Raw genomic sequence first — 14536 nt, 5'->3', positions numbered from 1 at the left:
CCTACCCCCGGGGATCATGATTTTCACAAATTAGAATCTACACTTCCAGATGATGCTTCCACACAAGTTTCAGCTTTCCTGGTCTTATGGTTCATGAGAAGAAGATTTTTGAAAATTTCTCGAAAATTTTCATAAATTCCTAATTATCTCCCTTTGCAAAAGGGCGTGATCCTTAATTTTCACAAATTTAAATCCCCTTAGGCTAAGGATGCTTTGTACCAAGTTTGGTTGAAATTGGCCCAGTGGTTCTTGAGAAGATGTTGAAAATGTGAAAAGTTTACAGACAGACGGACAGACGGACAGACGGACGGACAGACAGACAGACAGACGGACGACAGACAAAATGTGATCAGAATAGCTCACTTGAGCTTTCAGCTCGGTGAGCTAAAAACGTTATATATACATGTACTCTGTAACTAGTCGTCTTTTAATACATATACCTTTCTTTTGTTTGTTAAAAATAAATTAAATTTTGTAAAATGATAAGTATATCATTTCTTCTAGATTTTTTTTCATGAAAATACCTACAAAAGAGTTTTGCCAATCACAAACAGTTTAAAGTACATGTAATGTAAAACACGGGCGCCATTTTGAAACAAATTGTCAGAGAGTTCCGAATAAAATCTGATGAACGTTTCACATGGTTCTCGCACGCTTTGCTCGAAACGATTTACACGCTTTGACCGAAACTCTGCACGCTTTGTCCGAAACGCTAAACGGTTTACACGAAACGCTTCACGATTCACACGAAACGCTAAACGGTTAACACGAAACGTTTCTCGCACGTAAGTCGCACGCTTTTTTGGTGTAGTAGTACGTTTCAGGGTCTGTAAATTTTGTCAGCACGCAACAATTCTAAATTGCACATTGTCTTCATAAATTTAGAAATATTTAAATAAAGAAGTTATCTTAGAGTAAAGGTTACGTGTTTTGTAAACGGGCTCGGTTTAAAAAAAAACCACAATTCCTGACATGACACATGAGTACATACTGTTTATAACAATGCTTGCTATTCTCTGAAAATGTAACTCGCCATTAAATATCTCATTTTTTAAATAATGTTTGTTACGATTACATAAACTGTGTGCGACAAATAGTATTCCTAAAACATTTTCTTTTTCAAAACACGTTTTATATGCAGGCTTTCAATCACAACACGTTTTTATAACAAAAGCAGAACTGAAAGTTAAGTAATTATAATCGTTTGACACCATATCACATATATTTTCAACTCACAGCAACAACGGAAGACCTACTCGTGGCTTTGCCACGAGCTCTGCTCTAGTTAAAGTCTATTGTTTGTCCAACTTAGGAAAACCCCTGGAACTAACACAGAATATACAAGATATACACAACAGGTGTGTCGTGTGCCCAGGTGCACGTCAGGGTTTCTAAAGGCGTTGAATCTTAGTATGTACGAGTATACGATAAGTCTAGTGAATAAAAGTTAATTTACATTTGTAATTCATTTTCAAAGTATTATTTCCTAGCTCTGGGTTTCAAAGATGTTACGTCTACAAATTAACGATACATGTATGTAAAAGTAAAATCTTGAGGCTAATTAATTAATGTACCGGTGATCATAAATAGGGGTTGATTATTTAAATATATGTATAAGGGTAAATATGTCAAATATACCCGGCCTGGCACATCATACAATTGTATGTACAAGTCATTTGCAATTGCCACATGCAGTAAATACGTCACCGGTAATTGGTAATTTTGTTTGTTATAGAATTGATAGACTAGTTTAAAAATCATGTACATGTACATACAATTACATGTAAATATTTAAACATATTGGAACGGCGCCGCGATCATGAAATCCGGGAAATTGCGGGAAATTGAACAAGTACCCTAATAGTATCAATGCATTTTCATGATTTCATTTTCTTTCTTACATTTTTATAGCTATAAATTAGATGAACGTATATCTACTCGGTTTAAATTTATTAACTAAGAAAGCCTACTATAGTGAACCTAACGGTTTCCATTTAGGTATAATATATTTTTGTTCACTGAAGACCAAGTTCCGTATTTCATTCTAAATACATGCATGCATGTAATTTATAAATTAGATATAATTGATTGTTACAAACTGAATGGTTTGTCAAAATCTTTTCAAGTAAACACATTCAATACAGTGATTCAATATCCATTGATATATAGAATATAAAAACGCTCATATATATGTAAGTTGCCGTGGCGCAGAGGATGTGTGGTGATGCTAGTAAACTAAGGGTCCCGGGTTCAATTCTCGCCGTGGCCGTTTTTTTTTTTTGTTTTCTTTTTTTATTTTTCTTTCTAGAACAAAAACCGTTTTAATACCTTTTCTTTCATAAAGTTAATACATTTTGTTGGAAATTAAGCACAATATCGAATTAATTTTTTTTTTAATGGCTTAAAGGTGGCTTAAAGGTGGCTTAAAGGTAGCTTAAAGGTGGCTTAAAGGTGGCTTAAAGAAGTTTGGACATTAAGGACCTATAAGTTGTCCTTAAAGGTGGCTTAAAGGTGGCTTAAAGATAGTCTTTAAGCTGCCTTTAAGCCATCTTTACGCTTTCTTTAAGCCACCTTTAAGCAATACTTATAGCTTAAAGGTAGCTTAAAGGTGGCTTAAAGATCGTCTTTAAGCTACCTTTAAACACCTTTAAGCTATCTTTAAGGAGGACTTAAAGATGGTCATTCATCCTGTGTCTGCTACACTTACCTTCAGTTTGGGCTGTGGTATTGGTCTGATACACTTACCTACAGTTGGGGCTGTGGTATCGGTCTGCTACACTTACCTACAGTTGGGGCTGTGGTATTGGTCCAATACACTTACCTACAATTAGGGCTGTGGTATTGGTCCAATACACTTACCTACAGTTAGGGCTGTGGTATAGGTCTGATACACTTACCTACAGTTAGGGCTGTGGTATTGGTCTGATACACTTACCTACAGTTAGGGCTGTGGTATTGGTCTGATACACTTACCTACAGTTAGGGCTGTGGTATTGGTCCAATACACTTACCTACAGTTTGGGCTGTAGTATTGGTCCAATACACTTACCTACAGTTTGGGCTGTAGTATTAGTCTGATACACTTACCTACAGTTGGGGCTGTGGTATTGGTCCAATACACTTACCTACAATTAGGGCTGTGGTATTGGTCCAATACACTTACCTACAGTTTGGGCTGTAGTATTAGTCTGATACACTTACCTACAGTTAGGGATGTGGTATTGGTCTGCTACACTTACCTACAGTTGGGGCTGTGGTATTGGTCTGATACACTTACAGACAGTTAGGGCTGTGGTATTGGTCTGATACAATTACCTACAGTTAGGGCTGTGGTATTGGTGTGCTACACTTACCTACAGTTAGGGCTGGGGTATTGGTGTGCTACACTTACCTACAGTTAGGGCTGTGGTATCGGTCTGCTACACTTACCTACAGTTGGGGCTGTGGTATTGGTCCAATACACTTACCTACAATTAGGGCTGTGGTATTGGTCCAATACACTTACCTACAGTTAGGGCTGTGGTATTGGTGTGCTACACTTACCTACAGTTAGGGCTGGGGTATTGGTGTGCTACACTTACCTACAGTTAGGGCTGTGGTATCGGTCTGCTACACTTACCTACAGTTGGGGCTGTGGTATCGGTCTGCTACACTTACCTACAGTTAGGGCTGTGGTATTGGTCCAATACACTTACCTACAGTTAGGGCTGTGGTATTGGTCCAATACACTTACCTACAATTAGGGCTGTGGTATTGGTCCAATACACTTACCTACAGTTAGGGCTGTGGTATAGGTCTGATACACTTACCTACAGTTAGGGCTGTGGTATTGGTCTGATACACTTACCTACAGTTAGGGATGTGGCATTGGTCTGATACACTTACCTACAGTTAGGGCTGTGGTATTGGTCTGATACACTTACCTACAGTTAGGGCTGTGGTATTGGTCTGATACACTTACCTACAGTTAGGGATGTGGCATTGGTCTGATACACTTACCTACAGTTAGGGCTGTGGCATTGGTCTGATACACTTACCTACAGTTAGGGCTGTGGTATTGGTCTGATACATTTACCTACAGTTAAGGCTGTGGTATTGGTCTGCTACACTTATAAACAGTTAGGGCTGTGGTATTAGTCTGATACACTTACCTACAGTTGGGGCTGTGGTATTGGTCCAATACACTTACCTACAATTAGGGCTGTGGTATTGGTCCAATAAACTTACCTACAGTTAGGGCTGTGGTATAGGTCTGATACACTTACCTACAGTTAGGGCTGTGGTATTGGTCTGATACACTTACCTACAGTTAGGGCTGTGGTATTGGTCTGATACACTTACCTACAGTTAGGGCTGTGGTATTGGTCCAATACACTTACCTACAGTTTGGGCTGTAGTATTAGTCTGATACACTTACCTACAGTTGGGGCTGTGGTATTGGTCCAATACACTTACCTACAATTAGGGCTGTGGTATTGGTCCAATACACTTACCTACAGTTTGGGCTGTAGTATTAGTCTGATACACTTACCTACAGTTAGGGCTGTGGTATCGGTCTGCTACACTTACCTACAGTTGGGGCTGTGGTATTGGTCCAATACACTTACCTACAATTAGGGCTGTGGTATTGGTCCAATACACTTACCTACAGTTAGGGCTGTGGTATTGGTCTGCTACACTTACCTACAGTTAGGGATGTGGCATTGGTCTGATACACTTACCTACAGTTAGGGCTGTGGTATTGGTCTGATACACTTACCTACAGTTAGGGCTGTGGTATTGGTCTGATACACTTACCTACAGTTAGGGATGTGGCATTGGTCTGATACACTTACCTACAGTTAGGGCTGTGGTATTGGTCTGATACACTTACCTACAGTTAGGGCTGTGGTATTGGTCTGATACATTTACCTACAGTTAAGGCTGTGGTATTGGTCTGCTACACTTATAGACAGTTAGGGCTGTGGTATTGGTCTGATACACTTACCTACAGTTAGGGCTGTGGTATTGGTCTGCTACACTTACAGACAGTTAGGGCTGTGGTATTGGTCTGCTACACTTACCTACAGTTAGGGCTGTGGTATAGGTCTGATACACTTACCTACAGTTACGGATGTGGTATTGGTCTGATACACTTACCTACGGTTAGGGCTGTGGTATTGGTCTGATACACTTACCTACAGTTGTTAGGGCTGTGGTATTGGTCTGCTACACTTACAGATAGTTAGGGCTGTGGTATTGGTCTGCTACACTTACCTACAGTTAGGGCTGTGGTATTGGTCTGCTACACTTACCTACAGTTAGGGCTGTGGTATTGGTCTGATACACTTACCTACAGTTAGGGCTGTGGTATTGGTCTGATACACTTACCTACAGTTAGAGCTGTGGTATTGGTCTGATACACTTATCTACAGTTAGGGCTGTGGTATTGGTCTGATACACTTACCTACAGTTAGGGCTGTGGTATTGGTCTGCTACACCTACGTACAGTAAGGGCTGTGGTATTGGTCCGATACATTTACCTACAGTTAGGACTGTGGTATTGGTCTGCTACACTTACCTACAGTTAGGGCTGTGGTATTGGTCTGCTACACTTACCGACAGTTAGGGCTGTGGTATAGGTCTGCTACACTTACCGACAGTTATGGATGTGGTATTGGTCTGCTACACTTACCTACAGAATTAGGGCTGTAGTATTGGTCTGCTACACTTACCTACAGTTAGGACTGTGGAATTGGTCTGGGTCGTCACCAATCCTCCATCCCTCATGGACAACATGACAGCTGTAACAGCAAGCTCTATCTCCCTCTCCCAGCGAAACCCAACCATTCCGGGCAAGCCTGGTAGAGAAGATGGATGTCAGGGGCCATTCAGAGAATGTCCTTAGGCGGATCCATTCGTTGGCAAAAGCCTCGCTGTCTTCTGATGATATGCTGCTGAAGTTACTGCTGGGAGTACTAGCTGACATTGACATCAGAGACGTGAAGGGCGTGAAGTTTGACACTGAACTCTCAGTATCCCCTGCATCTATTGGTTGGGATGGGTTGTCATCTGCTATCACATTATCATGTACCTGAGGTTCATGTTGCATCCTAAGTGCACCATTATTGTCATCTACCGTAGTATTCTGATGTACCTGAGGTTCATGTTGCATCCTAAGTGCACCATTATTGTCATCTACCGTAGTATTCTGATGTACCTGAGGTTCATGTTGCATCTTAAGGGCACCATTTATCTCGAGACCAGTCTGAGTAGTCAGTCTAACTGGTCCGACATTTTGTAGCTCGGTTTCAGCTACCTGATCATCTAATACTCCTCTGCTGTCCTCGTAATTACTGGCACTCTAGACAAAATTCATGTCATGTCAAATAAATGAACCATGAATATTTCCGATTTGCTTTTTTCAGTTCGTATTCACCAAAAAATGTTTTATCCTCTTATTTCAAAATTAAATTGCTATTCCTATTTCATTCTATCAAGTGAACCTAAAATAATTTTTTAAAATGAAGTTCAACCTCAAAGTGAAGAAAAGGGAGGCAATTGTGTCTAAACTTCTATTAAATAAATTATTCAATTTTTAACGTTTTTTAGCCAAAAGAAAATTTCGTAATGTTTTCAGTAATAATGCTTGTGATTTTTTTTATTGTATGATCATGTCAATATTGATGTCAATGTCAATATTAATATTAATGCTTGCCAACTATGAGGTATTGGTTATGGAATCCTCATTGTTCGTGGGATACCAATGTTTGTGGCTTTTGTGGCTTGCCCACAAATGTACAACCCCACGAACGTATATTGTTAGACTGAATCTATCATGATACATGTACATGATATTTCAGAAATACTATGAGATACACAACATAGGAGAACTTACCACATTTTCTTCTGCTACTGAGCTATTTCTGTACTCCGACTGACCAGTGTGTTCCATTTGAATGGAGGGGAGTTGCTCTCTGAAACAGAAACTGTAGCCTGAAACATCCACTCATATTTTATAAATTACCAAAATCATCACGGATGAAAGGTCACGGAGGAAATGTCAGAATTGTAAAAATTAAGTTAATTGACAGACAGACAGACAGACAGATGGACAATGAACACACAAATTCATATATACATTAACAAAGGTGATCTTTAAAATAAGTATGTTGACCATGCATGTCTGCCAGATAGAAAAGCGTAATATTATATATCATGTTAAATACATTATAAAGTCTACCGCAAAGCAATTAGCAGAACAAAACACTTCAGCCATTAACATGATTAAGGTGGCAAAACACATCATCACAAAAAAGCTGACTGCTGATCCAAACAGCATTTTGTTTTATCAAAAGGATTTTATGGACTGAAACATGTAACTAACTCCATAGCCGAATGGATAAAGTGTTGGACTTGTGATCCGTACATCCCGAGTTTGAATCCCGCAGGGGTTTTTGTTGTTAATAACTGGGATAATTATTTTAGATATTCATTTTTTATCCCCAAACTGCAAATTTTTTGCTTATTTGACATTTGTACAGTTTATTTATCATTATACAGCCTACTCCAGATATATTGAAATTCAGGGGACCATGCAAATTATCTCAATATATCCATATTTTAATATAAGCGAAATTGACTGACGTGAAGCCGCCATTTTTGAAAGTTCAGTCCTGATGTAAGCATAGAAAAGCAAACCTGAACAAATTATTTGGTCATCATTTATCTATCACAGTGAACAGATAACATGAAATATTAGTCCTTCAAAGTTTGATTAAAATTATATCTATAAGTTTTGTAAGTTTCATCCGATCGCATTCTTTTACATTTACGAGAAAAATCACTAGACTCAAACGCTTAAAATTCTGCTGAACGCTGCTTGTATATCATCGTAAGCGTACTCGCGATAATCTCAAAATCCTTAGCTATTTTGAATTTAGGCTTTGTCCTTTTATCAATAGCCATAACTACATGTAGTTCGTATTTAGTGTCCGAAGATAAGGTTTTTCTTTTCCGTGGGGTTTCCATAATACGTCTAACCTCAATACATCCGTATATGTAAAAACAAAAATTCAACAGTGAATAAATTTTACTTTTCAAAAGAAGTATAAAAAAAACACATGATGAGAACTTATCAATAAACACCTTTGTATATCATTAACCGGGCAGTCTGGCATAATTATTGTCACCAACCGTGACTACAGCCGCCTGGGAGTACTTCAATATAACCGTTATGAAAACATCTGATTATCACCTATGGGGACTGATCAGTGGTTTCAATATAAGCGATATTTCAAAATAACCGATTTCATTTTATCCGTTAAATCAATGCAAAGAAAATGAGAGGCAAAAACTGGGGATTTATTTCTTTTTCAAAATAAGCGGAATTTCAAAATAAGCGATTTCAATATAAGTGGAGTAAGCTGTATCTTTAATTATCAAAAAATTTCCTGTTAATTTGAGTGACTTTTTCCAGGTGTGTTATTCCACCTTAAGGTCAGATGCAACCTATCTCCCATTTTTTCTACTTTTTCCTATCTCCACAATGTGAAGATCTCTACTTAGAAGTTTCATAATTATATATGTATTCCAATGCATTTAGCATGCTATTTTAAGGAAAATTCGACATATCTAGCTCCGAAAAATGCCTGGTTATGAACCCTGAATTTTTGGGAATTAACAGATTTAAATGTTAATATATAAGGAATAAAATATCAAGGAAAATTATATAAAAACGAGGAACGTCTCGTGTATCCTTAAGTACTATTTGGATGGTAGCTATTTTTCTGAGTCAGTTGAATTCAGTTACATGTACTTACATTCTTATTGTTCTGATACGTAACTGTTCTGATAGGGTTTGTGCTCTGTCATCTTGGTGTCCGTTCTGTGCTGATGTTTCTGACAGAATGTCAATGCTCAATACTTGTTGGTGGACTTCGTCAGCTTCTATGTCAGACTCAGTCAATGAGTTCAACTGAACATTCTCAAGTCTGTCTCCCTCTACACTCTCCTCGTGTGTCCCAACAATTTCAATATTAAGATCTCGTAGAGAATCTAATTGTAAAGGGTCCACCTGTAGTGCCTCCTGAATGAATTCTTCTGTTGTGAATTGAACAGCAAAACATTGCATAGTTTCATTGCGAATTCTTTTCCTTGACGGGAATTGTAGATGGTAAGGCGTTTCCTTTTTTTGCTCATCAGGTTCATATGGCTCCCTTTTGTTTTCAATAGGTGGTTTAAAAACCAAAACCGTGTTGTCATTAAATAGAGTCTGCTTTCTTAATCTGTCCTGTTTTGCAATGTCCACTAAAAATACAATGAATGTTTCATTGCTACTGTACATATTAATATTTTTATAGAATGTTGTCCACTAAAAAACAGGAATGGGTTTTCAACTTAAATTTAACACAGTACATGAGTAGTACACAGTTTTAAGAATGTATCACAGTGAAATGTTTTTAAGTTATCATGATTATGGTAACTTGACAAGTTATCTTTGATAATTGTTCAGATATGCTATGAAGGAAGCATGGTTATATGTTTATTCATTAACTGCTAAGTTTGATGATGTTAACTCTACAATATTAAAAAAAAAATTATTTTACTAGCAAAACAAACCCTCTAATGATACATGTACAATATCTATTAATTATACCTTGCTCTTGAGCAAATGTCCTTATGAGCAATGACAGAAGAAATCTCAGGAACCAAAAAGACAAACCAACCAGAAATCTAGATTTAAGTAAAGTAGTGATTAGACAAAGTTTTAAAACAAGCATCAATCATAATAACCCATTAAAAAAATTCATTTACCAGGTAGTCAAAAAATGAAAACAAAAAGTTAATAAATACTGTGTATGTGCACGTTTGTGTGTATCAACTTTAAATTATATAATTGTATGCATGGTATATATAATGAATTCAATTTCTATCAACATTATAAAATAATACATAACCTAGGGTAGCTTCCAAGTTTTATAAATAACTACTAAACTGTTCCAATTAAATCATGTTATCAACACTAAGTACAATATAAACCAAGTATTTAAGAAATTACCGGTATACATATTCCTAATACATAAAAACACTTTAAAAAGGGTCTTAAATTTTTGCCCAATTTTAATGAAACGTACGTCATTATGTTTTGCAAGTGAGTCATATTACAAAGATGAATTTGTCAAGATAGTAGCCAATCATACATAAGGCATTACTCTATCATTCTTTCTTTGCAGGTTTGTAAGCAAGTACATGAGTTGATGTTCATTAAACAAGAAAGCATATCACTTACATGTACAGAATAAAGTTGAAACAGTCCATCATCTTTTGTTACTGCATCTTCTAATGAATCAGTACCTGCTGAACACAATAAAAAAAATTAATAAGTTTTAAGAACAGTCATTCTAAATTCTAATCAAAAAGTTTATTTTCTGATCTAGCATTTAATGTATGTATGATGAAACTAATGTTCCAGTCTGTATGTTATAGAGATAATAAATCTGCATGATCATGATGATTTATAATTAATTTTGCAATCTAGATCAGATAATTAACTTAACTCATGTCAGTTGACCCACAAAAGCATGTAAGTTCAGCCATGCAAAGCAAGCTCTATGGAAATGGCAAATGATATATACAATTCCAACATGGTTTTGATGTGAATTGTTATATCTGATATATACAGTACATTGCAAATTATTTAGTCATCATCAGTGGCATAGCTAGACCAGAAACGAAGTGCATGCTTAAAATGGCAGGGGGTGTGGGGCTGCCATAAGACCCCCAGTGGGTCCAGGGTGAAGCCTTGTGGGGCCTTCGCCCCGGAAGCTCATGGATTCAGACGATTTGTAACACTAAAAATCATTGCAGAAATTGAAAGGAATGCTCACTTTTTAAGCATATTTTTAGGCGGTTAAAATTGTTTTGTTATAGTTTAAGCATAAAATAAAATCACAAAACTTATTTAAAGCTGCTAAAATAAGAAAAAAACTTTTGATGTCTGTTTTTTACCCACTCAAAGCTTTTATTTCAGTTCTTGAGTTCATTTTCACCTAGTTTATGGTAATGAATATCTCAATAAAGCTGTGATATTCTATGGGGGAAGTTTAAAATGATGTGTAAAACTAAGTTCAAATGCAAAATAAATCTTTGCTTTATCAGGTACATGCATTGTGTACTGTTTCTTTAATATGGTACTGTAAGACCACATTGCGTGTCTATATTTGGTATTTAAGACGTCTTTGTTTAGCATTGATTCCAGATAAAGTAGGACCGGGTGACGGAAACGGGTTGATGGAATAACTAGGTAATGACCTTAATACTTGATTTTTTTTCTTTATTAATTTTTTTTACCGAGTTTCTTCCTTTTTTTCCCCCAAATGATGTGCATGCTCAGGCATATAAGTGAGACGGTCAGACCGGTTCAAATACCGGCGCCAGATAGCTCAGTTGGTATAGCACCTGACTAGAGATTCAGGGGGCCCGGGTTCGAATCCCGGTCTGGTCCGTCATTATTTCTCCCATCCCGTTACATTTGGTGCCGTGACCGACCCCTGGAACTGACAGGTGAACTCCTGCCAGGGGAAGAGCCTGGGGTGATCTTCGGGGACAAAGATCATTTAAGGGGGGAGGAATGTGACGGTCAGACCGGTTCGAATACCGGCGCCAGATAGCTCAGTTGGTAGAGCACCTGACTAGAGATTCAGGGGGCCCGGGTTCGAATCCCGGTCTGGTCTGTCATTATTTCTCCCATCCCGTTACATAAGCATGCATGGTAGCTACGCCACTGATCATGATCATGCACATTGGATATTCAACAACAATGGACAGAAATAGGAGTCACGTGAACAACCTCATGTGTAAATTTATCAGCGATACGTCATATTTACAATAAGTGATGACATATCGCTGGTGACGTTCTCTGCTTGTTCATTAGTCAAGCTGTATTAGAGGCGTGTGCGAGGGGAATGAATGACAGTGGGGAGCCAGGCAACAATTGTAATTATGTTTTATTTGTTCAAATAAACTGTTGTATATACAATACGTGGTTATTCACTGTTTTCTAATACAGTGATATTCTTATAACCAACAGGCTGCGTCACTTACATTATGTTTTATTTGTTCTAATAAACTTGTATATATATAATATGTGGTTGTTCACTGTGACGTATGTTTCCATAAATGGGTAATTTAGGTGTTTATATCGATCATCAGGAATGTACTAAGCTGATGCCCTGGAGTTTAGATAACTAATGTAATGGGAATGTTGCTCAGCTTGGATCTCCAAACTTTACCTCCAAAATGGTAGGGGATTCTAATGGATAATTCGGATGTGTTGGGGATATGGGAGTGGGTCTCAGGTCCATGGCTGAGGAAATATTTTACGGTAAAATTTGCAACAATCTTTGTAAATTTTTAAAATGTTTGAATTTTTCTCTGGACACTTCTCTAGATATGTACATGGGAATACTTTAACAGATCAGGGTAAGTCATCTCAGTAGAGATAATACAGGGTCAGAGGTCATACACATTTGACATGGCATACATGTACATATATAAATTAGTTCCGATAATCATGTCAACTTGTTATATTTTCTTGTCAACTTGTCAGATATTTATGAAAACTGTCAGACCTTCATGACAAATTGTCAGGTGTTTATGACAACTTGTCAGATATTTATGTCGACTTGTCCGAGTCTTCTCAGAAAAAATTGACATCATATTAATAGTCAAGATCGACTGTGACCAAATGTTTATCTAAAGTGTGTCATCATCATATCTGATATACAAAATATATTTAAATAGAGATACGTTATATATATCACATTTGCCACTTAATTACATTCCTACCATGGTTATTTCATCTCTGCCAACCATGCACCGTTTCACGTTAAATTCCCTCTCACCTTTCACACACACACACACGATCCACAAGGGAGTCAACTTGTCGACCAATCAAAATGCACCACACGATTTTATGATGTCAACATCTCGACATAATCAGAATTTTTTTTCTTTACTTAATTTTACATTTTCTTTTATCTAGTTTTAAGAAATTTAGAACCACTGAAGAATATTTTATGCATTTTTTTAGATGGTGATCAATTTCCATAAAGGGACTACTTCTTCTAAGGCACATGCATACCGGCTTCCTGTTGAGTGTGCAGGTTGTTTACATACAAACCAAAAACACGTGGTTGGAGGTGGCTTCCAATTTTTTAAAAAAAAAAATCAGGCTCAATGGTCGACGCCTTTTTTAGACTGTTTTGATATCCTTTAGAAAAGCTCTATATAGAAATATAAGGAAATTACCCAAATTTCAAAGGTAAAATACAGGAATGTTTATTATAGTTTATAGCAACGCAAAATCATATATTATACAATTATTTAATGCTTTAGCAGTCAATAGACCAGAATATTTTTCCCGAGGTGCAGGGAACAGCTCAGTATGATCTATTGCCCGAGGCCGTTGGCCTCGGGCAATAGATCATACTGAGCTGTTCCCTGCACCAAGGGAAACAAATTCTGGTCTATTGACTGTTCAAGCGTTAAATAATTGTTTTATTACCTTATTCCTTTTAGTTTTCGGGGTTTACAATTTGCATATTGCAGATGGTTTTCGTGCCATTATGCAATATACTAAGATTTATTTTTCCATCTTTTACATGCACAAAAACCTGTTGCATGCATTACAACATCTCAATTTAATATTAGTTTACACAAAGAAGGGGGAATCTTCAACCCATTAGATTTTAAATACATGTAGTCTTTTACCTTATATGAGGCTTTAAAACTATTGATTATTTGATACTTCATTTTGATAACATTGAATTTGGTTTCAACAAGTACTAAAAAAGCGTTTATGTAAAGGAATATACATTCCATGAGAACTATCGTAAGGGTGTAACATTAACATACCCGCGTTCTGAAATACGTTGCCGGTCCAATAGATCGCAGTCTATTGACCGGCGGTTCAATAGATCGAAGTCTATTGACCGGCGGTCTAATAGATCGCAGTCTATTGACCGGCAGTTCAAAATAGACGCAAATATTTAATATGTAATAAAACAACAAAATCCCTTTGATTAGGTAATAAATATATATATACATGTATATACGTACTTGTATTAAAATTTAAGTAGGCCTAGAACTGAAGGTTAGTTTGTTAACCATGCAACCTCCTTAAAGCCAAAGAAAATTTGATACAGACACGTACATTGTAGCATCGTTTATGAAAGTGTACGTGTATTGGGGGGGGGGGGGGGACTCATCATCTAAACATGTTTGACAAGCAAAAACAAATATAAAAAAACCGCAATTTCACAAATTATGAAAATCTTATTCCGTGCATGTGCGGGGGAGGGGTGGATAACCAAATGTAACTTGTATTTCACTGTTAAATTCAATTCAATTCTTAATTGACATGTTCCTAAAAAGATGGGGGGTGGAGAAATCCATTCCAAATCATTTTTTAAGAAACATGTAAATATTCAAAAAATTGTGTCCTGCAAGAAAAAAAGGGGACAGTTAAGGAGTAGATTAATTAAAAACGTTTAAC

General features: G+C 37.0%; 1 protein-coding gene and 1 non-coding gene across 3 annotated transcripts in view; one reads left to right on the top strand and one right to left on the bottom strand.

Annotated features, from left to right (window-relative positions):
- The window catches only part of LOC128186198 (uncharacterized), a 29523-nt gene extending 16619 nt beyond the window's left edge, over positions 1-12904 (bottom strand). The window contains exons 1-6 of one of the 2 annotated variants that reach the window (XM_052855976.1): positions 12829-12904; positions 10271-10338; positions 9638-9714; positions 8802-9288; positions 6878-6956; positions 5715-6343 (exon numbers count right to left, since the gene is read on the bottom strand). In XM_052855976.1, coding sequence (XP_052711936.1) covers positions 5715-6343; positions 6878-6956; positions 8802-9288; positions 9638-9714; positions 10271-10302 — 1304 coding nt within the window. In that variant the 5' untranslated portion in view covers positions 10303-10338; positions 12829-12904. Of the gene's footprint in view, positions 1-5714; positions 6344-6877; positions 6957-8801; positions 9289-9637; positions 9715-10270; positions 10724-12828 lie in introns of those variants that run through there. The other variant, XM_052855977.1, reaches the window with a different exon arrangement.
- Positions 11640-11714, top strand: Trnas-aga (transfer RNA serine (anticodon AGA)). Its single transcript has one exon. It is a non-coding gene; the product is annotated as a tRNA-Ser (tRNA).
- Positions 12905-14536: the final 1632 nt, after the last annotated feature.

This window comes from Crassostrea angulata, chromosome 5 (assembly GCF_025612915.1).
Source record: "Crassostrea angulata isolate pt1a10 chromosome 5, ASM2561291v2, whole genome shotgun sequence".
In the NCBI taxonomy this organism is placed as follows: Eukaryota; Metazoa; Mollusca; class Bivalvia; order Ostreida; family Ostreidae; genus Magallana; species Magallana angulata.
This window is presented reverse-complemented; position numbering and strand designations above follow the sequence as displayed.